The 24,402-nt window shown below is 48.1% G+C and overlaps 3 protein-coding genes across 7 annotated transcripts in view; 2 read left to right on the top strand and 1 right to left on the bottom strand.

Moving 5' to 3' along the window:
- Nucleotides 1–11,904, top strand: part of DDX42 (DEAD-box helicase 42) — a 41,021-nt gene extending 29,117 nt beyond the window's left edge. For both annotated transcript variants that reach the window (XM_059150059.1, XM_059150060.1), the window contains 11 exons: nt 144–263; nt 1,129–1,305; nt 1,899–2,027; nt 2,654–2,753; nt 3,345–3,392; nt 3,907–4,004; nt 4,841–5,117; nt 6,241–6,467; nt 7,955–8,065; nt 9,584–9,685; nt 10,283–11,904. In XM_059150059.1, coding sequence (XP_059006042.1) covers nt 144–263; nt 1,129–1,305; nt 1,899–2,027; nt 2,654–2,753; nt 3,345–3,392; nt 3,907–4,004; nt 4,841–5,117; nt 6,241–6,467; nt 7,955–8,065; nt 9,584–9,685; nt 10,283–10,990 — 2,097 coding nt within the window. In that variant the 3' untranslated portion in view covers nt 10,991–11,904. The remainder of the gene's footprint in view (nt 1–143; nt 264–1,128; nt 1,306–1,898; nt 2,028–2,653; nt 2,754–3,344; nt 3,393–3,906; nt 4,005–4,840; nt 5,118–6,240; nt 6,468–7,954; nt 8,066–9,583; nt 9,686–10,282) is intronic.
- Nucleotides 11,786–19,802, bottom strand: FTSJ3 (FtsJ RNA 2'-O-methyltransferase 3). Of its 2 annotated transcripts, XM_059150062.1 has the most exons (20): nt 19,561–19,800; nt 19,285–19,390; nt 18,957–19,003; nt 18,750–18,829; nt 18,237–18,336; nt 17,950–18,144; nt 17,543–17,658; nt 17,321–17,425; nt 17,134–17,234; nt 16,832–16,912; nt 16,593–16,742; nt 16,316–16,451; nt 14,230–14,414; nt 13,974–14,094; nt 13,633–13,898; nt 13,318–13,403; nt 13,133–13,232; nt 12,864–13,047; nt 12,686–12,780; nt 11,786–12,600 (listed from the first exon to the last, which is right to left on the bottom strand). In XM_059150062.1, the coding sequence occupies exons 1-20, from the start codon at nt 19,625–19,627 to the stop codon at nt 12,408–12,410; spliced, it is 2,514 nt and encodes an 837-aa protein (XP_059006045.1). In that variant the 5' UTR covers nt 19,628–19,800; the 3' UTR covers nt 11,786–12,407. The 2 variants fall into 2 exon arrangements, with proteins under 2 accessions (XP_059006045.1, XP_059006044.1); XM_059150061.1 differs by having other exon boundaries at nt 13,974–14,414; nt 19,561–19,802.
- A 285-nt stretch (nt 19,803–20,087) lies between these two features.
- PSMC5 (proteasome 26S subunit, ATPase 5) lies at nt 20,088–24,365 on the top strand. 3 transcript variants are annotated; one of them, XM_059150075.1, is made up of 12 exons: nt 20,088–20,193; nt 20,781–20,852; nt 21,856–21,925; nt 22,239–22,336; nt 22,509–22,565; nt 22,640–22,870; nt 23,171–23,297; nt 23,399–23,589; nt 23,680–23,778; nt 23,862–23,972; nt 24,065–24,151; nt 24,256–24,365. In XM_059150075.1, the coding sequence occupies exons 1-12, from the start codon at nt 20,170–20,172 to the stop codon at nt 24,307–24,309; spliced, it is 1,221 nt and encodes a 406-aa protein (XP_059006058.1). In that variant the 5' UTR covers nt 20,088–20,169; the 3' UTR covers nt 24,310–24,365. The 3 variants fall into 3 exon arrangements, with proteins under 3 accessions (XP_059006058.1, XP_059006060.1, XP_059006059.1); XM_059150077.1 differs by lacking the exon at nt 20,088–20,193 and adding an exon at nt 20,391–20,489; XM_059150076.1 differs by lacking the exon at nt 20,088–20,193 and adding an exon at nt 20,474–20,613.
- The last annotated feature ends 37 nt before the right edge of the window (nt 24,366–24,402 follow it).

Genomic DNA, 24,402 nt, shown 5'->3' with positions numbered 1-24,402 from the left:
AAGCAGTATGCACTTTTGACCAGACTTCTGTTTTCCCTTGTATATACTGAAGTGCAGTACAAGGTGCAGGTGAACACTGTTGAACTTCCAGTGCTGCTCATTTTGAAGTATGAGTCACTCCTGGGAGTTGTCTTTATTTGTAGGTCTCTGGTGCTGCGCCTCCTAGACCAGGAAGTAGTTTTGCTCATTTTGGGTTTGATGAACAACTTATGCACCAGATTCGGAAATCTGAGTACACACAGCCCACTCCAATACAGTGCCAGGTAAGTAAAGCATAATGAAAGAACAACAAAGCAGGATGATACTCAGTGACTGTGCTGATTTTACAAACAAGTCAGAGCAGTAAAACAGCATGTAGTCCAAAATTATATTGGCATAGATAGAAGGTATCTAAATATTTCATCTGTGGCTTAGTCTCCAAATTTTGCTTGGAAAAAACATACATGAAATCCAAGAGTATTTTTGAAACATTTAAAAATTAAAGGGTAAAAAAAAAAATTAACAAAAGTATATTACTGACCATTCTAAGATGTTGCTAAAGGGGCTGGGAAATATTCTTTTGTATCTGCTACATATCTTGAAAATATGACCTGAAGAAAGCAGTTTTTTAGGTAAACATAATTAAAAAGATTTGGGTATAGACAAGCACTGCCAGTGACTAAGATTCTTTTGGCCATGACCTGAAAATTCTCTTTTGTAACTGGAAGTAATAACTTTTGTTTTCCATTTATATATGGGATTTATTCATTCCTACACAGAATATGAGAATTTTCTGTATGTGGATGAGTAAGCTAGTCTGTACCTTCTCAAGTGGAAATTTTTCTGATTTTAGCCACCCACTTAACATTATAAATTGCAGCTTTTTATTTCTGTATCTCAAGCAAAATGGTCGTTCATATTTTGTAAACCGTGGCTGACCCACTTGTAGAGAATGATAATATTATTTGCTATAAATCAAGCAGTTTATGGAAATGCCAGGTATTCCTTATTATTTTATAGCCACTGTGCATGACCTATCAGGATATTTTTGTTTCATTGGAGATGAATGTCATTAGTTTCCCTAGGATTTCCTTCAGTGTGTCTTTCAAAGTGAAAGTTTAGAGTGGATATACTTTATTTTTTCTCTAGGGTGTGCCTGTGGCATTAAGTGGTAGAGACATGATTGGTATTGCCAAAACAGGCAGTGGGAAAACTGCAGCTTTTATCTGGCCCATGTTGATTCATATAATGGACCAGAAGGAATTGGAACCAGGAGATGGACCAATCGCAGTGATCGTGTGTCCTACTAGGGAGCTCTGCCAGCAGGTGCGTGCTTTGTGTAGAATGCCCCCTTCTGTGTGTGAACTAGGAAGGGATTAGTCAGTCCAGAGGGTAGAATTAACTGGGAAGCTTCTTCAAAATGTGATGAAATGTGCATAAAATTGATCATTTTAATCATTTTTTAGGTATACAGTTCCATAGTATGGAGAACATTCACATTGTTGTGCTACCAGGAAACTTTTGAAAAATACTGTGTTCCTGTGTATTTTCCATATGACCAAACACTTATTTTTCCCTAAAAATGTTGAAAGAGAAAACATAATCGGGAATTGCTTTTATTTTAAGATCCCAGGGTTTTCCTCCTGGGTTAATTCATTTTGCTTGGGTAGAAAGGCAATGACAAAGTCAGGAAGAAAAGTTTAAAAGAAAAAAAGAATAATCAAGACAGGGTTGCAGATAGCCTCTTGGTGCTCTGTTCATTTACTTTATGAATAAAAATGTGATTTTAAAGCATTTTCTAGCTTTTGATTTTCTATGACATCACATTCTCTGGGTTTTTTGTTTTTTTTTTAGAACTCCCTTTTGGGTATTGGTCAGGGTCCTGGTTTGTTCATATCATTATGTCAACAACTTTGCAGATCCATGCAGAATGTAAGCGGTTTGGGAAAGCGTATAATCTTCGATCGGTTGCCGTATATGGAGGAGGAAGCATGTGGGAGCAGGCCAAGGCCCTTCAGGAGGGGGCAGAGATTGTTGTGTGTACCCCAGTAAGTATGTCTTGGGTTCAAGTGGCTTCTCAGCCATTCTTGGTATGGAAAGGTGTTGGTTATTGGATGGAATGGCCCCTAAATGTGGTAAAGAAGGGTCGAGAATACTCTGATAATCACAACTTGTGGCTTTGGTTTTATTTTGATTGGGTGCCTAGATTAGCAGTCTATTAAGAGCGTCTGACATATATGTTAGTAGCTACAGATTTCCCCTCTGTTTAGCTTTTTTTACTGCTTTCCTAGAAAGTAGATCTGTGGTTACTTGAGACCATCAGGAATCAAAAAGAAGATGATCTTTGGACTGTACAATTTGGAGTTTAGTCTAAAAGAGTATAGTCTAAAAGTTCCTAAAAGAGTATTGTCTAAATAAAAAGCTATCAAAAAGGTCCTAAATTAGGTTGTTTTAGAAAGCCCCATGAAATAGTTCTGGCCGTGTTCCCACAACGGCGTTTTCTTAATTTTCTGTTCTTTTAAGCTCTGTAGCGCATTAAGTCCCAAGTCTGTTCGACCCAGTGTCTGTTACATTCAACAGCTGGAGTATTAGTACTTTTGCCAGGAGTACAATTCTAGAAAGTTCTTATAAATGCCTTTAATTATACTTCCTATTCATTTTCTGGATCTCATAGGGACGACTAATTGATCATGTGAAGAAGAAAGCTACCAATCTTCAAAGAGTCTCTTACCTTGTGTTTGATGAAGCAGATCGCATGTTTGACATGGGATTTGGTATGCCTTTGATACCAGTTTCTTCTGTCTGCATCTTCATGATACTTTGTTTTTTCTTGTCTTTCTAGACTTAGCATTTTCTTTCTGTATGAGAGATGCTAAAAATACTCCTGTGTAGGATTAAACCATAGAGAAAGAGCTAAACCATTAACTATTTTTAAGTATTCTCTCACAAAGTATGTTAGGCTTGATGGGGTTACAGACATTTTGAAAGTGCCTTTGTGTATAGGGAAAATATTTTCTCTATTTTTATTCATATGACTTTGATTGTGGAGGTCAGGGTCTATGTTCTTAGGTAGAAGATGTCATATCATTTTAGGCTCCTTGCTTTCCTGTCCTCCCAACTTAACCAGCTTTGTGGAAATTCTGAATAACCCATCTTTATTGATGGAAACTACGGGGCCCAGCTTGGCTGGGTGGAGGGGAAAGGATTTCTGGGTTTTGTACTGAATGATGGGCCTCGGAGTTTCACATTTTCTTTAGTAGTTATAACTCCTCATATGAATATTTTTATTAAAATGACTTTTTCCTAGACATCCCAAACCATCATGTGGAGTTATAATGTTAATTTTACTGTTTTACTTTTTCCAGAGTACCAGGTGCGATCCATAGCAAGTCATGTCCGTCCTGACAGACAGAGTATGTATGAAGCCGTTTTATTGTCACATTTGTATTCAGAATAAACACCTATGTATTTTATAAACACTCACAGTATGGCAGCAAAAACGATCATGTGGGTACTGGTGAGAACCATAGAGGAGGAGATAAAAAGTTGGAGTGGCACAGAACCTTCGAGATCATCAGATACAACTCACTCGCTTTTGTAGATGATAATCCAAGCCTGAGAATTAAATGACCTGTCCCAAGTTACGTGGGTTTATCAGCACGTAGAGTTAAAGCACAGTGCAGGGCTGCCAACTGGAAGTCAGAGCCTTTTCGAACCATGTTGACAGTCCCTGTCTTAACTGCGAATGTATAAAAATGGAAAAAGGAAAATGGTTTTTTCCTTAGTGAATCGATTTTGAAACAATTTTAAAAGTTCAGGTGGGTTTGTTTTATTAAACTGAATTAATTCTGAGTATCAGTAGGAGGCTTGGTGGGTTTTCAAAACCGAAGTCACTGTTTCTTTAACAGAATTTGCTTCACCTTTTAGCTCTTTTATTCAGTGCAACTTTTCGGAAAAAGATTGAAAAACTGGCCAGAGACATCCTGATCGACCCTATTCGTGTGGTGCAGGGAGACATTGGAGAGGTAACCCTAATAAGCAAGGCTAGATTATTATAGGTTATTTCTCATATTTGGGAGACATGGAATTACGTTTCCACTATTGTGAGGAAAAACACACCACTATGTGCTTATGTATTTATAGATGAGGCAGTGTAATTCAGATTTGTTTTAACAAACAAGGTTAGGAGCATAGATGAGACAGCCAGATTTTAAAAATACGGATAATTGTTGGAAGTCGGGTGATGGGTACATAGGAGATGATTATGTTCACTTCATTATTTGGAATGTTGAAAATTTTACATAATAAAAATTAAAAGCTTTTAGCGGGGAGAGAAAGTGGGCTTTGCCTGGAAGACAGGATAGAACAGACATTTAAAGTGATTATAGGAGGAGCGGGATGACTTGAAAGACCTCATGAAAATGAGTTCGTGGGATTTACCTTTCCGTATGCCCTGTGTGGAAAATCTGGCTACCTTGAGAGTTCCTAAAGTTGCTTTGCCGTGTTTGTTATTGAAGTTCTGTGCAGTTAGCTGGTGTTACGACATTATCTGCTTTTCATTTTTGAGTGCTTTCTGTGTGTATATGAATTGTATTAGGAGCAGTGAGTGGGCAGGAGAGAAAGGGAGTTTAATTTATTAGGATAGATAATCTGAATTTCTTGTAACACTGTATTGCAAAGTATTGGGGCTCATGAATAGTTGGGTAGAGCACAGTGACTTGAGAAGGGATGAAGGTTTCGAGCTGCAATTGAGTTGCTGAAAGAAAGCCCGAGGAGAAGAGAGGTGGTAGAAAGTGATGTCTGGTCCTTGTCTGGGTGCCTCTTGGCACAAATGTCACAGTCCTCTTTTCTTCCTTTTCAGGCAAATGAAGATGTGACACAGATTGTGGAAATTCTCCATTCTGGGCCTAGTAAATGGAACTGGCTTACCCGGCGTCTGGTAGAATTTACCTCTTCAGGAAGTGTTCTCCTGTTTGTTACTAAAAAAGCCAATGCTGAGGAGCTAGCCAATAACCTTAAGCAGGAGGGTCATAATCTTGGGCTGCTTCATGGGGACATGGATCAGAGTGAAAGAAACAAGGTCATTTCAGACTTTAAGAAAAAGGACATCCCAGTCCTGGTGGCCACAGATGTTGCAGGTAGAGTAAAACTTTCCCCAGTGACCTCATGGCCCTGTGCTGTAAGGGTGCTCTGTCTTGCCGCGTAGGATCTAGGACATGGGGTGCTCAGTCCATTTAGCGCCTGCCTTTGGTTCAGGTCATGATCCCAAGGTTCTCGGACCGAGTCCTGCTTTGGGCTCCTTGCTCAGTGGGGAGGCTGCTTCTCCCTCTGCTTGTACTCCCTCTCTCTCACAAGTAAATAAAATCTTAAAAAAACAACAGCTAGAGCACTGAGCAGGCTGGCAGAGGTGCTCTGCTGGCCTGGCTGGCCACCCCACAAGCAGCTCAGACCGTAGTGACCAGACCTGGAGCTCTGGGTACCACGTTCACTTCATGTTTCTATTTGAAGAAAGAATCCCTGCAGTTAGAAGATACTCAGGGGAAAAATTTGTGGAGCCGGTTAGATCATAGACCATACCTTTGTAGTGTTTCTTAACATTGACTGGGCATGCTTCACTCAAGACTGAAAAGTTCTTTGAAGTTGAATTTTGGCTTTATTCTCAGTTTGGGGGTTTGTTTTTTTGGTTTTTCTTTGTTTTTGTTTTTTATTTTATTTATTTGACAGAGATCACAAGTAGGCAGAGAGGCAGGCAGAGAGAGTGGGGGGGTAGGCAGGCTCCCTGCCAAGCAGAGAGCCTGATGTGGGGCTCAATCCCAGGACCTTGGGATCATGACCTGAGCCGAAGGCAGAAGCTTTAACCCTCTGAGCCACCCAGGCACCCCGACTTTATTCTCAGTTTTAGTAGTTGCCCTTAAAAAACTGGTATATTCTCTCCAAAAAGGAGATAATTTCTCAGCTTCAAGCCAATTTGATGCTGGCCTTCATCATTTTACATATTCCTGGTGCAAGAGTGAGGTCATGGCGGGTTACTGATAGAAGGCCTGTGTCCATCAGCTAGACAGCCTGGCGTCAGAGAGTCAACGATGTTGACATTTGCTCTAGAAGGGCAGCTTAAATGCTTGGATCTTACCAGCTCACCACACCATGCACTTTGCCTAAATAAAAGGAATGTGGGTTCTTAAAGGACCAGCATTTTTGGTTATTTTGATTATTTTGTGACTCCTGCTAAAGGATAAAAGAATTTGGGTGTTTTTTTTTCAGCCCGTGGTCTGGACATTCCTTCAATTAAGACTGTCATTAACTATGACGTGGCACGAGACATTGATACTCATACTCACAGGATTGGCCGCACAGGACGAGCAGGTGAGAAAGGTGTGGCCTATACCTTACTGACTCCCAAGGACAGTAATTTTGCTGGTGACCTCGTCCGGAACTTAGAAGGAGCCAATCAGCATGTTTCCAAGGAACTCCTCGATCTGGCGATGCAGGTGAGTGGCAGGGTATACTAAAGATGGTTCCAGGTTCTAAAACTAGTAAAAAAAAAAAAAAACACACACACACACACACACACACGTCTGAGGAGCTAACATAGACACAAGACAGAAAAGTTGCAGAGGTGTAGGGGAGTCCTTAGGGGGTACAGATCTGTATTGTAGGACATTAAAATTCATCTGGTCTTTTTTCAGCAACATTGATTTGAAAAAAGCGTTTTCCTTTCTGTGTGCTAAAATCTGTCTCTCTGAAATTTCTGCCTGCTTGCCCCATAGCACACTTGTAAGTTTAATCTCAAAGGTGGGTGTTTCCCCCTTACTGTCCTTACTCCCAGTCTTCATCTTGAGGAGTTAAAAATGTGTGATGTCTTAAGAAAATATGATGTATTTAACTGTTTCTCATAGACTTAAGTCTGAGACCTTTAACCACTTTGATTACCAATCTAAAACTAAGCTAGACATTCTACTGAAGTAAGTCCTGAGTCATCTTAACATGTGTAGTCCCCAAATTACAAATGGGTTCAGTATACACATTTTGATAGTGGAGACTTAACGTCTTTTTTAGAGTCATAAGTCAGTGCACAGAATAGTCAACCCATCCTGCACTTGCAGTGTGGTGTGCTGCCCCTGCTCTGGCTTCTGGGATTGGAGGAACCTGCATTGCAGGAAGGAGTAAAATGATGTTTCCTTCCATTTCCTAGGTATAGAAAGCCTGTCATAAACTACATTTTCGAACAGGATATATCCGATCTTTGGCTTTTTCCTACGTCTCTTTTTTTTGTGCCTTAGGCTTCCTGTGCTCTCAGACTGTGTGATCAGCTTCCCTGGTCAGTGCCTTTCTGAAGCCAGCCCTACCTCTTAAGTATTTCTCTTAGATTGTAATGTGTGATTGTTAGATAAAGGGCTATGTCTTCCATTGATGTTTGCATTCTGAAAAGAACATAAATCTGATTCATAATGTGCTGGCAGCAATCAGGTTCAAGGAACACTTCAGGCTTTGAGTACATAAAACTTTTCGGTTTTGTGGCTAATTGCCCTGGACATCTGCCCTAGAGCCAGTTCTGGTGAACCTCACTTCACATGGTCTTTTTCTTTGACTTCTGAACCCTCTTATAAGCTCCAAACTTGTATGTTCAGTAGTACATCTAGATTAATAAATGGAAAGTCAGTTCCTTTTCCCCTAGGAAGTTAGAAGTAGCCCGAGTAAGTGCTCTACGTTGGAGGCTGACCACCTCATACCCTCCCTGAAGGCCCTGAGAAACAGCAGTATCAGAAGCCTCAGATAAGGGGCTTGGCCCCTGACGAATTTGATAGACTGCACTCCCCAAAGAAGCTCATCTGTGGTTCCTGCAAGCAGTTGCCATAAATACATTGGCTAAAGATGAACTACTGTGTTCTTCCTTCCCACGTCGTTTCTGATGATGTCCTCCTTCCCTGGCCGCCACTTCCTCCTGTGACCTAACTTTGAATTGTGTTCAATGCAGAATGCCTGGTTTCGGAAATCCCGCTTTAAAGGAGGAAAAGGCAAAAAGCTGAACATTGGTGGAGGCGGCCTCGGCTACAGGGAGCGGCCTGGCCTAGGCTCAGAGAACACGGTGAGTCCAGACTGCCAGACTGTAGATGTGCCCTTGGCGCCGCTCCAAGTCCTGGAGGGTGTTACGACGGTCCTCCTCTACCTCAGGGAGTTCAGAACCTGGCCTAGAGAGGAATGTTGGCACTTTCTCTTAAAGAAGCATCTGTGTGTACTTGGTGACTAGATATGCTCAGGAAATCAATCTTTTCACATCAGTTTGCAAATTTGGTCCTAGAGCAACAGTAAATGCGTATTTCTGCTCCCCCAACCCCAGACCTGGTGAATCAGAAACTTAACAAGCCCACTAGCACTGGCCTTAGAGTCTGCTGCTGGGAACTCTTAACTCCTGGAGTTAAGAGTCCGTACATTCTGTGGGAAATTGTATCAGAGATGAGAGGTAACTTTTCTTAAAAAACAGGTAACAAAAGTGCCCCCTTACTGGCTTTTGTTTTTGTTTTTGTTTTAAGATTTTTATTTATTTATTTGACAGAGATCAGAAGTAGGCAGAGAGGCAGGCTGAGAGAGAGGAGGAAGCAGGCTCCCCGCTGAGCAGAGAGCCCAATGTGGGGCTCGATCCCAGGACCCTGGGATCATGACCTGAGCTGAAGTCAGAGGCTTAACCCACTGAGCCACCCAGGCACCCGCCCTTACTGGCTTTTTAACCACCTGTTTCATATCACTTTGATTCGTAAACCAAAGACACAAACTGCCAGTCTGTATTTCTGGAGCATTATTGTCATTTTGGTGTCTCTGATACAGCGTCTCCCCAGCTCACTAACGGTGATGGGCATGCGCGTGACGCAGGTGGTCATGGTAGCTAACGTTGGCACGCTGCTGGCAGGCACTCATGTGTGTTAACCTCCTCTGCCAACCCCCTGGGGAGCACAGGTCTGCTGGTCAGGAAACTGAGGCACCCCAGGTTACACTCCAGTAAGTGCTGAAACTGAGACGTGGGCTTTTAATAGTGGATTCAGAGCCTTGGCCGTGTACGGGCAATACGCATGTGCTCTCTGGTGCCTCGTGGCCTCTTCATGCTGAGCGTGAAGCTTCACAGACTCATGTAAACACGCTTTTGTGTGTAAATAAAACCTTACGATCGGCTTTGGCCATAATTTGACTTCAGGATTAGGGTTAATTTCTAAAAACATAATTGCTGGGTTAAAAAGGATAAGCATTTTTTTTTTTTTTAATTTGATTTCCTCCTTTGACAGAGAAAGACTGTGTACAAGCAGGGGAGTGGCAGGGAGAGGGAGAAGGAGGCTCCCCACTGAGCAGGGAGCCCAATGCAGGTCACAAGATTGTGATCTGAGCGAAAGGCAGATGCCCAGCCTAGAAGCACCAGGTGTCCTAGGATTTTTTAAAAATTATTACTGTACCTTTTCCCATTCAATACAGATCGCCTGTTCGCATCGCAGCACCCACTTGTATCTCCAGTATGTGAGGCGGGTTCTGGCAGTGGGCTCTCCTGCTCATTTTGTCCTCATGGGCATGCCTTTTTCTCTTTCTTTCTTTAATTAATTTTTTTTTTTTCTTTTTTAAGGACCGAGGCAACAACAATAACGTGATGAGCAATTATGAGGCCTACAAGCCCTCCACGGGAGCCATGGGAGATCGGCTGACAGCAATGAAAGCGGCTTTCCAGGTCTGAAATCAAGCAGTTAGTTAAAAAACTGCGTAGTGATGAGGGGTCTGGTCTGAGAGGGTAGCTGAGCTTGTAAGCTTACTGCTAGACTTAGGCCTCCTCAGCTGCTTCCAGTTGTGAATGTCCGCTTCGGGCCAGGTTACCTGGAGCTGCAGGTGTAGAGGCTGGGTAGTTTGAGGCTCAGGGACGTGAGCTATCCCAGAGCCTGGGACTGTTGTGCTGTAGCAGGGCTGGTGTTCCCTCCCTGCCAACAGTCTTGCCCACCTCCAAGGCTCTTATAATCAGGTTGAGAGTAATTGCCATTTTTTTTCAGCTAAGACAAGTTTGATTCTGGAGCTCTTATGAACGCTGAACCCCTCTATACTTAGACCTCTAGTTAGCTAGCTAACCGGTTGAGCCTTAGTTTATGCATTTTATCTGGGTTCAGACTGATGTTTCAGCTAGGTCCCCTAGATTTATTCTTTCTCATTAATAGAGGAACAGGGTTGTGGGGCCTACAGTACCAGGAGAGCATAGAATTTCTATGTCTCATTTCCAAGCTTCACGTATCCAAGTTTCTTGAACCTGCTGTCTTAGCTATTGTTGTCTCTCTTTTAGTCACAGTACAAGAGTCACTTTGTTGCTGCCAGCTTAAGCAACCAGAAGGCGGGAAGCTCTGCTGCTGGGGCAAGTGGATGGACTAGTGCAGGGAGCTTGAATTCTGTTCCAACTAATTCAGCCCAACAGGGCCATAACAGTCCAGAAAGCCCCATTGCCAGTGCCACCAAGGGTATCCCAGGCTTTGGCAATACTGGGAACCTCAGCAGCGCTCCAGTGACCTACCCTTCTCCTGGAGCACAGGGAGTCAACAATACGGCTTCAGGGAATAACAGCCGAGAAGGGCCTGGGGGAGGCAATGGGAAGAGAGAGAGATACACGGAGAACAGGGGTGGCAGCCGTCACGGTCACGGAGAGAGTGGCAATCGGCATGGTGACAGTCCACGTCATGGAGATGGTGGTCGCCATGGAGACGGATACCGCTACCCAGAAAGCAGCAGCAGCAGCGGCAGCAGCAGCCGTCATGCTGACGGTCACCGTCACGGGGAGAACAGGCATGGAGGAGGTGGCGGTCGACACGGAGAGAGCCGAGGCGCAAACGATGGTCGGAATGGTGAGAGCAGGAAAGAGGCTTGTAACCGTGAGAGTAAGGTGGACCCCAAGGTGGACAGCAAGATGGACAAGGTGGACAGCAAGACAGATAAGACAGCTGATGGTTTTGCTGTCCCCGAGCCACCCAAGCGCAAGAAAAGCCGATGGGACAGTTAGAGGGTATGTGCTACAGTGTGAAATCAGTTGTCTTTAATTTTATTTTTAGAAAGATTTTTGGTAACTAGGTGTCTCAGGGCTGGGTTGGGGCCCAAAGTATAAGGACCCCCTGCCCTTAGTGGATTAGCTGGAGCTTGGAGACATGACCCCTTCATCTGGATCAGTTTTCAGATGTCTTCTTGGGAAGCTGCTTTGGTTCTTGGAAGCAGTGAGAGCTGGGAACCTTCTATTGGGCTCTGGGTGAGTTGTGAAGGTCAATTGAGGATACCCTGAAAGAAAGGGCCTTCTAGGGCACAAAACTCACTCTAGGTTTATATTATATGTAGCGTTATATTTTTTACTAAAATGTCACCTTATAAACATCTACAAGTAAGATTTCTTTTCTTAGCCATGTGGCCAGGCAATCCGCTTTTTAGGAGTTGGCTTTCTGCAAACCCAACCCACTGAAGCGTTTGTAGGAGATTTGGGGAAGCATTTTGGTGCTTCTAGACTTTGCAGGGAAGGGAGATGTCTAAGTGGGAGTCCATGCTCAGGTGTCCCAGCCAGGTTTGTATCCAGTCGAGACAGGAAGCAGCAGCCTGCCAGACCCAGAGAGCCTCTACCCTCGAAGAGGAAGATGATCCTGGAAACAAGACTGCTCCAGGTCTGAAGTGTTACTAAATTGAGAAAAAAAACAAAAAACAAAAACTCAACAGCTTTTAAAGTGTCTTCTATTTCATTGTACTTTTTTTTTAACTTGCCACAATGGTAGAAAAATCTTTTGCTGAAATGATTTTTGATGATTTTTTTGTTCTATCTATCTTGTTTATAAAAGGAAAAGAAATATACATACTTCGAATTTTGTGACTTTGTGAAGGTTTCTTTAAGATGTGCATTCCTTTCTGCTTGCTCTAGTAAATGTTTTACTACTGGGACCTGTGGATTGTTTGTCATTTCTACTTCACAGTGAGTATATACTATGATTTTTAACAGTGCGTGGTGTGAACACCCAGCTGTCTTGAGTTAGCGCTTAATGGGAATTGGGAACTAAAAGTCAGAAAAATACTACCCTGATTTTATTCAGATAACAGAAGAGGATGGGGGAGGCCTGAGAGGCCAGCTTGCCCAGAGAGTGACTGCCACTCTGACGCCGACCTTCCCCTCAGGAGACTGCTCATCTAGTCTCCACGTCCCGAACAAGAGAGCTTGGGGCCGGTGGGGGGTGCCAACAGCAGCATCAACAGGACATGGCCCAAGACCTTCCTTCAGGCAGAGGAACATCTTCCCTCACCCCGCAGGACCACCGCGAGAGTTCTAGGCACCCCACCTGTCTTCCCAGCAAACTCCGACACAAGGAAGCCTATAGCTGGTACCAGGGGGGCCGGAATCACACCTCCATGTCCTCACGCTGTCTTCTCAGGGGCCCTGGTGGCTCTGCTCACTTCCGTCTGTGTTTTTTCTTCTGCTCTTTCCTTTGCTGTGCTCTTTGGTCCTTCTTCATCCTTGAGTCCACCACCTTGAAGTGGCCTCGGACCCCGGCTGGCCGGCGCACTTTGCGGCCCACGCCCTTTTTGGCTACCACATAGGTGACTTGGCGTTTCTCCTTGCCGAGCCCGGCCTTCTTGTAGAGACTGTGAATGGAAGGGACAGTCAGAGGCTCCCAGCCACCCTTTTTAACCCCGTGTACCTTTGTGGGTGACCCTCTCTCCTTTATACCTCCGAAGCTGAGCTACTTTCTCGCGTTCTGAGATGTCCACGGTGTTCACCACAGCCTCTGCCTTCTTCTTGGTTTGCTCCAGCTTCTTAAGCATCTGGGGTGGGGGGGGACCTCGGTCAGGCAGACTCTTCCCCACTCCCGCCCCGGCACTGAGCAGCAGGCAGCCCCACTCTTTACCCTCCGTTTCTTTCTGGCCTTCGCCTCAGCTACTTTCTTGATGGGCCGCGCGTTGATCTCCCGCCAGCGTCTGCGGTAGTGTTCCACCTCCTTCTTGTCAACAGGCAGCTGCCGGAGCCTGTGCTGCTTTTCCTCTTGCACAAACCACTCAGGAAGCTCCCCCTCCTCCTCATTAAATGCGTACCTAGACAGAGGACAGCGGCCCTGAAATCCCGCCCCTGACTCCGCCCCCTCCAGGGCCGCCTGTCGGGATTTCCTGGCCCCCTTACCTGCTGAAGGAGTCATCTATGAGATCCCGCTTGGCCTTTTTGGAAGAGGCAATGAGAGCACCCAGGGCCAGGCCTTCAGGATCTAGTACCCGATGTTTCGCTAGGGAGGAGAGGGGAAAGTCCAAGCTCCATTCCAACCCAGACTTCCGCTCTCCCCTCCTTATTTCATAAGGTGCTGAGCTAACCTGGGTCCTCGATAGGCACAATCTCAAACCCGTCGTCATCGGACTTAGGCCTGCAGCTTCGCTTCTTCCCGCGCTTGGGTTCCCAACTGCAGAAGGGGGATGACCGTGTCACTGCGCTGCCAGTCCCCAGCCCCACTCCTGCCTCACGGCAACCCCGCTTCCTACTGCATACTCAAGAAACTTCCCAAAAGGCCCCCCCAGGCTGTACTACAGACCACTTACTTCAAGATCATCACTATTTTTTAAAAAGTATCTACAACCAAGGGTGGAAACCCGGAACATGGAGAGAAGGTCAGAAGAGCTGCAGCCACTCGCCTTTCTTCGTCGCTGCTGCTGTCGCTGTCGCTGTCCGAGCTGCCGTCCCCTTCCTCGCCGGGCCCCGGGCCCGTCTTGGCTGCTGCTAGAGCCTCTGGCCCCTTGGGGTCTTTGTCCCGGTGCTGGGGAGGTTTCTTCTCAGTCTTCAGACTGGGAGGCGGGGGGGGCTCCTGCCGTCGTGCCTCCCGACGGCTCTCAGACAGGAGCTGGGCCTGCCGGATCTCCAGCGCCGCGTCGGCATCGTCCTCGATCCCACTGAAGCCATCCTGGGAGAGGGCAAGGCTCAGCCACCGGTCTCCTACGAATTCCTGGTCTGTCCGGGTCCCCAAGCCCCTTCCTACCTTAGAGAACCACAGACTGGCCTGCTCTTCCTGCGCTACCGTCTTTTCCTCCAGCGGTATCAGCAGTGGATTCTCTTCCTCCTCTTCTTTGTTATCATCTTCTACTTCAGCAAATTGTACACTGTAGACCCAAGGACAGTGGGTAGGGGCTGGGGGACCTGCTCTCCAACTCCCTCTGGCGACCCCTATGCCCAGCTCTGCTTCAGGGCTCATGCCGAGGGCGTCAAGGCCTCTGCTTGCACAGTCCCCTACGTACCACTTCTGGTCCTTTAGATGCTGAGATCCTCCAACTCCAGCCAGCAACTCTGGATCCAGGTCACTCTCCAGAGATGCGTCATCGTCGTCGTCCTCAACATCGGACACGTAGATGTCATCTCTTGGCAGATCGGACAGAAACGTGTCTGCAGCGCTCATATCCCCTTGGGTGACCGCCTCCAACAGCTGGCATTGGACAGAGAAAGAGGTCAAGGGTTCTTCGGAGGCATATACCACTTTTTTCCCCTGTGTCTGTTATCTTAGCAACGTTTGAAAATACACTGGCAAATACAGACAGGGAAGGGATGGGCTACGTGCATGAAACCTCCATCCAGGGCGCCTGGGTGGCTCGATTAAGTGTCTGCCTTTGGCTCAGGTCATGATTTCAGGGTCCTGGGCTCAAGCCCCCCACCAGGCTCCCTGCTCAGTGGGAAGTCTGCTTCTCCCTCTGCTGTGTGACAAAAACTTAAAATAAAAATAAAACCTCCCACTCTAGGGGCACCGTTGGCTTAGTTGGCTGGGTCCGACTCTTGGTGTTCGCTCAGGTCATGATCTTAGGGATTGTGAGGTCCGGCCCCACATCAGGCTCCTTGCCAGAGGGGAGTCTGCTTGAGAGTCTGCCCTCCCCCCACTGCGGGGTGCACATGTGCTCACTCTCTAAAAAAGTGGTTTTTTTTAAAGATTTATTTTCAAAGTGGGCACACACAAGCACAAGCAAGGGGAGCAAGAGGGAGAGGCAGGCCCCCCGCGGAGCAGGGGGCCCAGTACAGGGCTTGACCCCAGGAATCTGGGATCATGACCCAAGCCAAAGGCAGAGGCTTAACTGACGAAGCCACTCAGGCGCCCCAATAAGAAGAAATCTTCCCAAAAAGTCCATTCAAAGCCAGGTCACTGACCTAGCTCACTTGGCTGTCTCCTCTCCAGTGGTAGCAGAATAGGCTTAGAGATAAACACCTCAAGCCTATATACCGTCCAATCTTAAAATAGTCTGAAACATTGGTTTTTCTTAAAAAATTACTCTCAGGAAGCACACATGACGAGAGAAAACAACAACAAAAATTACCTGAGAATAATACGACCTGCAAATGTTATTTCCACTGAAGAGAGGAATCAGGCAATACACATCAAACAATTATTTTACGTAAGAACTATCAGGCTCAAAATTTACTTCCTCATAATAGCTACCTAGTAGTTTTTCAGAATTCACCACATTACCAGGGATTACACCTAAACCCTCTTTTAAAAATTCCTCCCCAAAACCTAGAACCGAGGCAGTAGGTTCTATGCTTCTCTACACAGGAGGAAACTAAGGCACGGAAGGACCAACTGGTCGTCTGCTGCAGAACCGCCACGCGCTCTTTGCTGGTCGTGTAACAGGACCTGGTCTTCCATTCTCACCAGAGGCTCAGAAGTTCATTTTGCTTGTTGATGCTGCTTTAATCAGGAGCAGCAGCCTATGGAGCAAGGGGCTAACCTGGTCTTGGGGAACAAAAGAGCGCCGCCCTCCTCTGAGGAAACCCTCCATCACACATCCCGGCATCCCCGGGACCCTGGTGGCTGCATCCACTAGAACCCATGCTTCCTGCAGAGAGGGCCTCTTGGTTCTAATGTTCCAGCCAACACAACAATAAATCCACAGCATGCTCATAAACGCTCATCTTACTGTTGCATGTGTGTTTCTTCCTGGCCTTTCAGGCACAAAACTCGGGGGTTTATTCTGTCCAGTCTCCTCTCACTGAGTCACCTTTCACAGATGAACACAGTAACCATGAGCCGTAAACATTCAGCACACTTCAAAAAAAAATCCGGGGCGCCTGGGTGGCTCAGTGGGGTAAGCCTCTGCCTTCGGCTCAGGTCACGATCTCAGGGTCCTGGGATCGAGTCCCGCATCGGGCTCTCTGCTCAGCGGGGAGCCTGCTTCCCCAGCCCACCCCGCCCCCACCTGCTGCTCTGCCTTCTTGTGATCTCTGTCAAAATAAATAAATAATAATAATAAAAATAATAATAGTAATTCAATGCAACACTCCCTGTATCCAAATAGCAAGCAGGCAGTCCTGTCTCCTCGATCTGCCCTCAGCCTGCCTCACCTGGTGACCCCGGATGGTGCGCAGGGAGAACATGCCAGTCTCCCCCTCATCTGCAATAGAAACCCCAGGAAGATCCATCTTCAGCTCCACACGCTCCCGCTGTTTCCTCTGCTCACGCAGCAGCTTCTTCTTCTTCCTGAGCGGACAATTTGAGGAGTTCCGCCTGCCCTCGCCCTCAGGATTCCCCATCTGTGCCTCCATCCTCCCCCGTCTTCACACCCCGAGGGCCTCCGCGGCGGGGGTTCCCGGTCCCCGAGCTCTTCCCCGCTCCTCTCACCTCTTTAAGTCGGCCACCTCCTGCGCCTTCATCTCCGCCAGGGTCCGGTTTAATTGTTCCTCCTCTTCGTCCTCCTTAGAGAGCTGCTGCCCAGTTCCAGCCTTAGACTCCTCCTCACCCTCTTCCTCCTCTTCCTCTCCCGAACTGAGGCTGACAGAAGAGCGCCAGCAGTTTGGTTCTTTCCTCGCACTCGCCGCTGACCCCCGCCGACCCCCACCCTGCACGGATTCCCGCCGTACCTGATGTCCAGGGCCTTCGCTTGCTCCTTCAGCTTCTTAGCCATGTATCGCCGGAGCTTTGTTCTCCAGTTCAGGAGGGACCTGCCCCAGAAATACCATGACTGACCCTGACGTTTCCCTTTTGCCCCGTCCCCTTTTTAGGGCCCTCCCAAATGTCTAACACAGGCACATCCTGTTCCCCAATATCCAGCGCTGGGTGAATTCCTCATATCGTCTCCTCAGGAAGAAAAATGCGGCTGCGTCTTCGAAGGCCCTTCCCTGCCTTGGGGACTCCGGGCACCTGTGCTCACCCCATGGCATACCTGAGCTCCTTGCGCCCCAGCACTTTGATATCCTGACAGCACGCCTGGATGTCCTCAGTGGTAGCTGGATGCTGGGCCAACTCTTCATCATCCAGTGAGATCTGTTTGGGAGAAAGGAAAGGGGTCGGGATTATTTCAGGGACATGTTTCTGGAGCTGCCCAGCACCCCTCCAATCCGAGGACTCACTTCGCTGGCTTTCGAGAGGAAGTCAACAGGGTTGGCAGCTCGGAGGAAGTCCGTGACTGAAGTACGGTGGTAGAGTGTGAGATCGCCCTCAGCGTAACCCTCAGCCTTAGGGAGGAAAGAAGGAAGGTTGAGAAGTCTTTTCTTGAGGTGCGTGCAGGACGCACCAGGCCCAAGTTCCCCTGAACTCGAAGACCTGAGAGTGGCCCCATTCCCCAAACACACCTTTGGCTTCTTCTTAGTCACCAGCTCAGTAACAGTCTTGGCCTGAACTTCAACCTCCTTGAAGGCAAACTTGGGGTCAAAGAATTTACTGTCAACCTTGTCAGGAGCCAGGAATCCTAAGATGACAGGGCATATAAGCTTTGGGGGTGCCTGGGTGGCTCAGTGGGTTAAGCCTCTGCCTTCGGCTCAGGTCATGATCCCAGGGTCCTGGGGTCGAGTCCCGCATCCGGCTCTCTGCTCAGTGGGGAGCCTGCTTCTCCCCCTCCCCTCTCTCTTGCCTGCTTCTCTGCCTACTTGTGATCTGTGTGTCAAATAAATAAAAACTTAAAAAAAAAAAAAAAAAAAAAAGGAAAGCATGCTTCGATAGCTAAGAAACCAACTCATGAGAAAGAAAAAGTGATGCGCACCTTGGCAAACAACAAAGATCTCTGCAGATTCGTGTCGAGAGGCTTGGGGCTTAGTGGCCTGGACACGGCGGAAGAGTTGCTGAAAGATCCAGAGTAGAGGCTGGTAGTCACGGGAACGAAAAACCTTTGTGATAAAGCAGCCTCCGCGGGCCAGAAAATCACAAGCCAAACGCAGAGCCATCAGTGTCAAATGGGCTGTGGGAGAGAGACAATTCGTTTGAGACCCTCTGTAGCCTGAGTGGCACGCCCACGTCCACCCTCCTCTCCATGCCCTTCACTCTCAGCACCTTGTGAGTAAGCATCATGGACCCAGCTAGCCCCAACGTTGGGGGCCCCATCATTGAGCACAACATCAACTTTCCAGGTCTTCAGTTCCTTTCTCAGGGCCTATACAGAAAAAAAAAAAAAACCCACAAAGCAACAGCTATCATTCAGCCATTTGTCTACGTGGGCATTTGCTCAATGCCCACAGCAGGCCAAATCCTGTGCCAGGCACTGGATGCAACAATTAAAAAACAACAACTCCCATCTGTCTTCACGGAGCTTACAGTCTATTAGTGAGCCCTTTCGCATTGAAAAAAATTTCAACAATATCTCTGCACTTGTTCCAATTCCAAACACCTTATTACCGATTAAATAAAGCACTGGAGCCTAAGGGTGTCATGGGCCTTGTCATATGGACGATGCAGGCACTGCTCAAGGCGTGTTAAACTGAAAAGGCTTGCCTCCAGAGCATTTGGTGAGAGGGAGAGACGTGAGTGTCTGCATATAAAGCAGACGGGAAAAGAGATTCCTATTACCTGTCTACAGCGTTCTGTCGTGATGTCCTCCTGGAGTGTCACCACATTGGGAAGAGGCTTGATTGGAACCAGGTCCACTCCTGGAAGAAATCAGGTCAGAGAGTTCCAAAAGGCTGCCTCAAGCAAGGAAAAAGGAAATGTAGAATGCAGTTAGTACCTCGCTCTCCCAACCCCTTCACAGTCAGGGAGGGCCCACATGTTACTCACCTACAATAAGGCTGGATACAGGCATAAACTTAGCAGCCACCTGCAACCTGTAAGAAAGTAATACCAGTTAAAGTAATCCAGGACTGTTGTCCCCCTCCGTTGGCAATATGCTCTCTCACCATGTGTATTAAGAACCACTACCAAGTGCAGGGGCCGGAGCATATAACGTACAAGTTTCAGACCTTTTTTCTAAGACCTACCTCTACGGAGAAACGTGAGACTGGTATTACTGTATCCCACCCTCCCTCCCCCAAAGCAACTCTCAGTCATCCAACGCCGGAACCCAGAAAGCAGCCATGAAGAGCCACAGGTGCCGGGTGTTACCCACCATCCCCCTGGCGCAGCACACAGGTCCAACAAGGCTCGAGCTTTCTGCAGGAACTGAAAGCGGCGATTCAACTGGATCAGCTTGAAAGCGGAACGGGAGCGGTAACCTGGGGGCACCGACAAAAAGTTAAACTCGGTGGGGCGCTTTCCCAGGGTGATTTATGCAGCTTCACAACCCACCACCCCTTCTGGGGATCAGGAACTCAATATTCGGGAAGCGGGGAGCGAATCGAAAAGGGCATTCGTTCGCTCGCAGACGGCGCGGACACTAACTCACCGGTCTCCTTCGCCAGGTGATAGAACTTGTCCCGCCGGCTCTTCCCGACCTTGCCCTTCTTGCCCATGGTGAAACGGGGGGAGTGTCACTCGGTCTGGGGACAGAGTAAAAACTGGAACGTCTCTTTCCGGACCTTCTGGACCACCAAATTCCGCTCTCCGTGCCCTACCTAACTCTGCAAACACCGTGAACCCGGGCCCTTTTCACCACTCTGGCAGAAGCACATGTGGACAGCACACGTACTTCCGCTTCCACTAGCGTCCCCGCCTCCACGTTTCCGCCATCTTGAGTGTGGCCGCAAATTCTTCTCTATGGTCTCAAGTATTGGAAGTTGGAAGGTGGGACAAGGTGAGCAGATTACCTGAACTAAAAGCGAGTTCCTAGAGAGCAACATTTAGTAGTTCTGTGGTCTTTTCATCCCTTTCCAAGCTCCTGACCTCGCGTAGCCACCTTCCTATCATGGCCTCTGTTTTTGTAATTGTCCCGACGCACACCCCGCCCATTGACCCGGAATTCTTCTCTTCTAGGGTAGCCGGACTCTAAGCCCCTGCTTTTGCGCCTGCGCGCTAAAGAGCCTCAGATGCCGGCGGTCTACGTGAGAAAGGAAAGATGGCGCTTGACGGACCGGAGCAGGTATGGCGGCTGCAGCGGCCGGGCGGGGATGGGGGCTCGATGCGAAGCAGGCGTGATCTGAGGTGGCCCGCCGGCCGGGGCAGCAGGGTCGGGTGGGTTGGAGGGGTCGGGGGTGGGTGGGCCAATCCAGACTGGGCCGTGCCTAGGACCGGATCTGCTGTGTCAGCGCCGCCCCCGGCGGGTCAGAGCAGGGCCGGGAGAAGAAGACTCTGTGGAAGCGGAGGGAGTGAGGGGAACGATGGGAACTGGAACCGGCTCGTCGGCGAGTCGCCGGACGTAAGGCCCCGTTCCTCCAGGTGGCTCCACCTCTAACAGTGATACCTCGGGTTTTTATAGCGCTTGAATCGTGTATGTACAATCGTGTATGTACAAAGCGCTCTCGTGTATGTTGTCTCTCGGTTCTCCTGGAAGTCTTGGGAGGTAGGCGGCATTCTCATTCTGCTTTTAGTTTAGTCACGGGGAAGTGGAGTGAGTTAGAGATGGACTGAGGCATTCGAACCCAGATCATTCCTCTAAAGCCCAAGCTGCAAGTGGGTTTTTCCCTTGAAAATTTGTTGGCCTGTTTTATAATTACACTGTGTTTTCAGATGGAGCTGGAAGAGGGGAAGGCAGGCAGTGGACTCCGCCAGTATTACCTGTCCAAGATCGAAGAACTCCAGGTGAGGACGGACTCGAGGTCCACAGGTAGCTAGAGGAGGGATGAAGGATTGATGGAGTGTGTTTCTACAAATCCATTTAGTTCCACTGGGGGGCGCAATAAAAGAATAACTGCTAGCTATAGGAAGTATATGAAGTTAAGTCTCTTGTTTTTCTCAACTCCCATCCCTTTGAAGGTAAAAAGTCTTCGAAGTTTATTAGACATCGTGAAAACTTTAACTTTTAGCCTAAAAGGTACTCTTAGCCAAATGCCATTCTGTCTAGAAGTAGTCTGAATGTGAGAGTTGGTTTTTAAGGGAGCACGAAGGTTCTCTTGAGATTTAGCCCACTCTGGTTGGAGCAGGGTGAGAGTGGGAAGGCAGACAGAACTGCCCAGTCTGTATAATGCTGATTTCTTGGGACTTAGTGAAAAGGAGTTGGGCAGCGCAGTGCTCCAGCCTAAAGAGGGAGCAGGGACTCTAGCAATAAGGAAAATACATACATTGGAGGAAGGAAAGTCCCAAGGACATTTTCTAAATTCCTGGTACATTTGCAGCTATCATATAAGGTTTATCATTTTTTAAGTGCTCTTACATGTGGTGTCATTTGTCCTCCACAGTAGTCCAGAAGAGAGGCAGGGCAGGTAATGCTATATTTGCTTACAGTTTGGTAACAGATCTTGACGTTTTAAGTGGCTTCCCTTAGTTTTACCTACCTGTTAATTTGGCAGCAGTGCCAAGCATGTCATTGCCTCACAAGAAACTGACTACGTGTGGCAGCTTAAGTTTTCTCCGTTAAGGCTTATTATTCCTGGAGCAGTGTGTTAGGACAACTAGACTTTTTTGATGGCTGCCCTAGGCCCCAGACTCTTGGAAGTAAGGACAGAGTCCTTAGGATCCTACTGGACAATCGAACGTGCAGGTGCCCTGTGCTCTTGTCACTCAGCTCATACCAGCCTGTGAGGATCTTGGCCAAGAGCTTAATTAACCTCCTAGTGTTTTCTGCTCTGTTTCTTGTTCTCCATAGCTGATTGTAAATGATAAGAGCCAAAATCTCCGGAGGCTGCAGGCACAGAGGAATGAGCTTAATGCAAAAGGTGAGGAGGCAAAGATGGGAAGGTTGCATGTGGACAGTCTGTCCAAGGTCTAACTGTTCAAATCTCCCTAAACTGAGACTTCACGTTCGGTGCTTATTTCTCATAGAGTCTGAGGCTATGCTTTGCACTGTTACTTGGCTGTTCACATGCATGTCTCTTCCGAGCTACATTGTAATCCCTTTAGAGACTTAAATTTTGACCTTATGTTCTTCTAAAAGTTCAGAACGTGCTTCATTCATGCCTGTTGAATTGAGTCTGTAGGAGAAGGGACACCAGAGAAGCTGGGTGACCATTATGTCTGTTTCCCATCCAGTTCGCTTACTGCGGGAAGAGCTCCAGCTGCTGCAGGAACAGGGCTCCTACGTGGGGGAAGTAGTCCGGGCCATGGATAAGAAAAAAGTGTTGGTTAAGGTAAAGGCACCATGGCCTCCAGGGAGCAGCCCAATGCCCTGTGCATTCTCATGCTTCTGTGTGTAGTCTTGCCAGGACACTGTTCTGTTATTTTAGGGCTCATGGGTCTTCCTGGGCGAGGTGGATGGGTTTGGTGACGGTCAGGAAAGGTCACGAGCCCTCGTTTCTTTAGGTGCATCCAGAAGGCAAGTTTGTTGTAGATGTGGACAAGAACATCGACATCAACGACGTGAGTGCAGCAGGTGAGGTGGGAGGTTGGGCTCAGCTCTTGCCACGTCACTTCCTAACTCTCCCCTTGCCCAGGTGACACCCAATTGCCGGGTGGCTCTAAGGAACGACAGCTACACTCTGCACAAGATCTTGCCCAACAAGGTAGACCCACTGGTGTCCCTGATGATGGTGGAAAAGGTGCCAGATTCAACCTATGAGATGATCGGCGGACTGGACAAGCAGATTAAGGAGATCAAAGAAGTGATCGAGCTGCCTGTCAAGCATCCCGAGCTCTTTGAAGCGCTGGGCATTGCGCAGCCCAAGGTGAGAAGCGAGAGTTGTGTGGAAGGGTCACGCTGTTACCAGCACGTCCTGCCCCAGAGGAGCTGTCATTCCTCTCTAAGGAGACCCCACTTGCGCTGGCCCTCCTCAGGGAAGAGGGGCTCAGAGGAGCCCTGCCAGGGTACTGCAGAAGCTCAGAGAAAAGCACTAGGAAGGACCTCAAAGTTCATGTTTTATACCCCTGGCATCGAGCACAGGCTATAGCCCAGAGTGAGCACTTGATACATGTTCCCTAGTGTAATGGGACTGGCTTCTGCTCTGAGTCCTGCTCTTCCTCTCTAGGGGGTGCTGCTTTATGGACCCCCAGGCACTGGGAAGACACTGTTGGCCCGGGCTGTGGCTCATCATACAGACTGCACCTTTATTCGCGTTTCTGGCTCTGAATTGGTACAGAAATTCATTGGGGAAGGTAACTATGGGCAGAAACATGAAAACCAAGCAGAAGTAAGGGGGTGGAGGTGAGGGTAGAGAGCTCATTGCCTCCGTAACGCCAGCTTGGCCTCTGCACAGGGGCAAGGATGGTGAGGGAGCTGTTTGTCATGGCGCGAGAACACGCTCCGTCTATCATCTTCATGGACGAAATTGACTCCATTGGCTCCTCACGGCTGGAGGGGGGTTCTGGAGGGGACAGTGAGGTGCAGCGGACGATGCTGGAGCTGCTCAACCAGCTCGATGGCTTTGAAGCCACCAAGAATATCAAGGTGAGGTGGCGTCCAAGGGAAGGCCCTGCACAAGGAGCAGCCTGAGGAAGGGCTTGGCTGATGCCACCACCACCCCCTTTCTCCACTCAGGTTATCATGGCCACAAATAGGATTGACATCCTGGACTCCGCTCTGCTTCGCCCCGGGCGCATCGACAGAAAAATTGAATTCCCGCCCCCCAATGAGGAGGTCTGTGAGGGGCAGAGCTGGGAGTGGCTCTGGCTGTGGGGGGAGGCCACAGGGCTCAGGCTTTCCCTCTCTCCCCTCTCTAGGCCCGGCTGGACATCTTAAAGATTCATTCTCGGAAAATGAACCTGACCCGGGGGATCAACCTGCGGAAAATCGCCGAGCTCATGCCTGGTGCATCAGGGGCTGAAGTGAAGGTACCCAGAGGGCCCAAGGAAAGGGGGGCTAAGGCAGAAAGCTGTGGCTTCTGGGACACAGCAGCAGTGTCTGGCTTCCCTTCTCTGCTCAGGGTGTGTGCACCGAAGCCGGCATGTACGCCTTGCGGGAGCGGCGGGTCCACGTCACCCAGGAGGACTTCGAGATGGCTGTCGCCAAGGTAGAGGCCTCCTGTCTCTCTACCCTTGCAGATGGGGTTTCAAACAGCGGGGACAGAGCATGTGTTTATTATTCCATTTATAACTGGATGCTTTCTCTCCCCAGGTCATGCAGAAGGACAGTGAGAAAAATATGTCTATCAAGAAGCTGTGGAAGTGAGGTGCTTGTTTTCTCTGTGGATCCCTCAAATAAAGCTCTGCAGGACAAGCCCTTAAGGACTTTAGTCTGTTACTGAGTGGCCACACTGTTGAA

The sequence above is a fragment of the Mustela lutreola genome, chromosome 15 (assembly GCF_030435805.1).
Source record: "Mustela lutreola isolate mMusLut2 chromosome 15, mMusLut2.pri, whole genome shotgun sequence".
In the NCBI taxonomy this organism is placed as follows: Eukaryota; Metazoa; Chordata; class Mammalia; order Carnivora; family Mustelidae; genus Mustela; species Mustela lutreola.
Note: the sequence above shows the minus strand (reverse complement) of the source record. Positions and strands in the feature narration are given on the sequence as shown.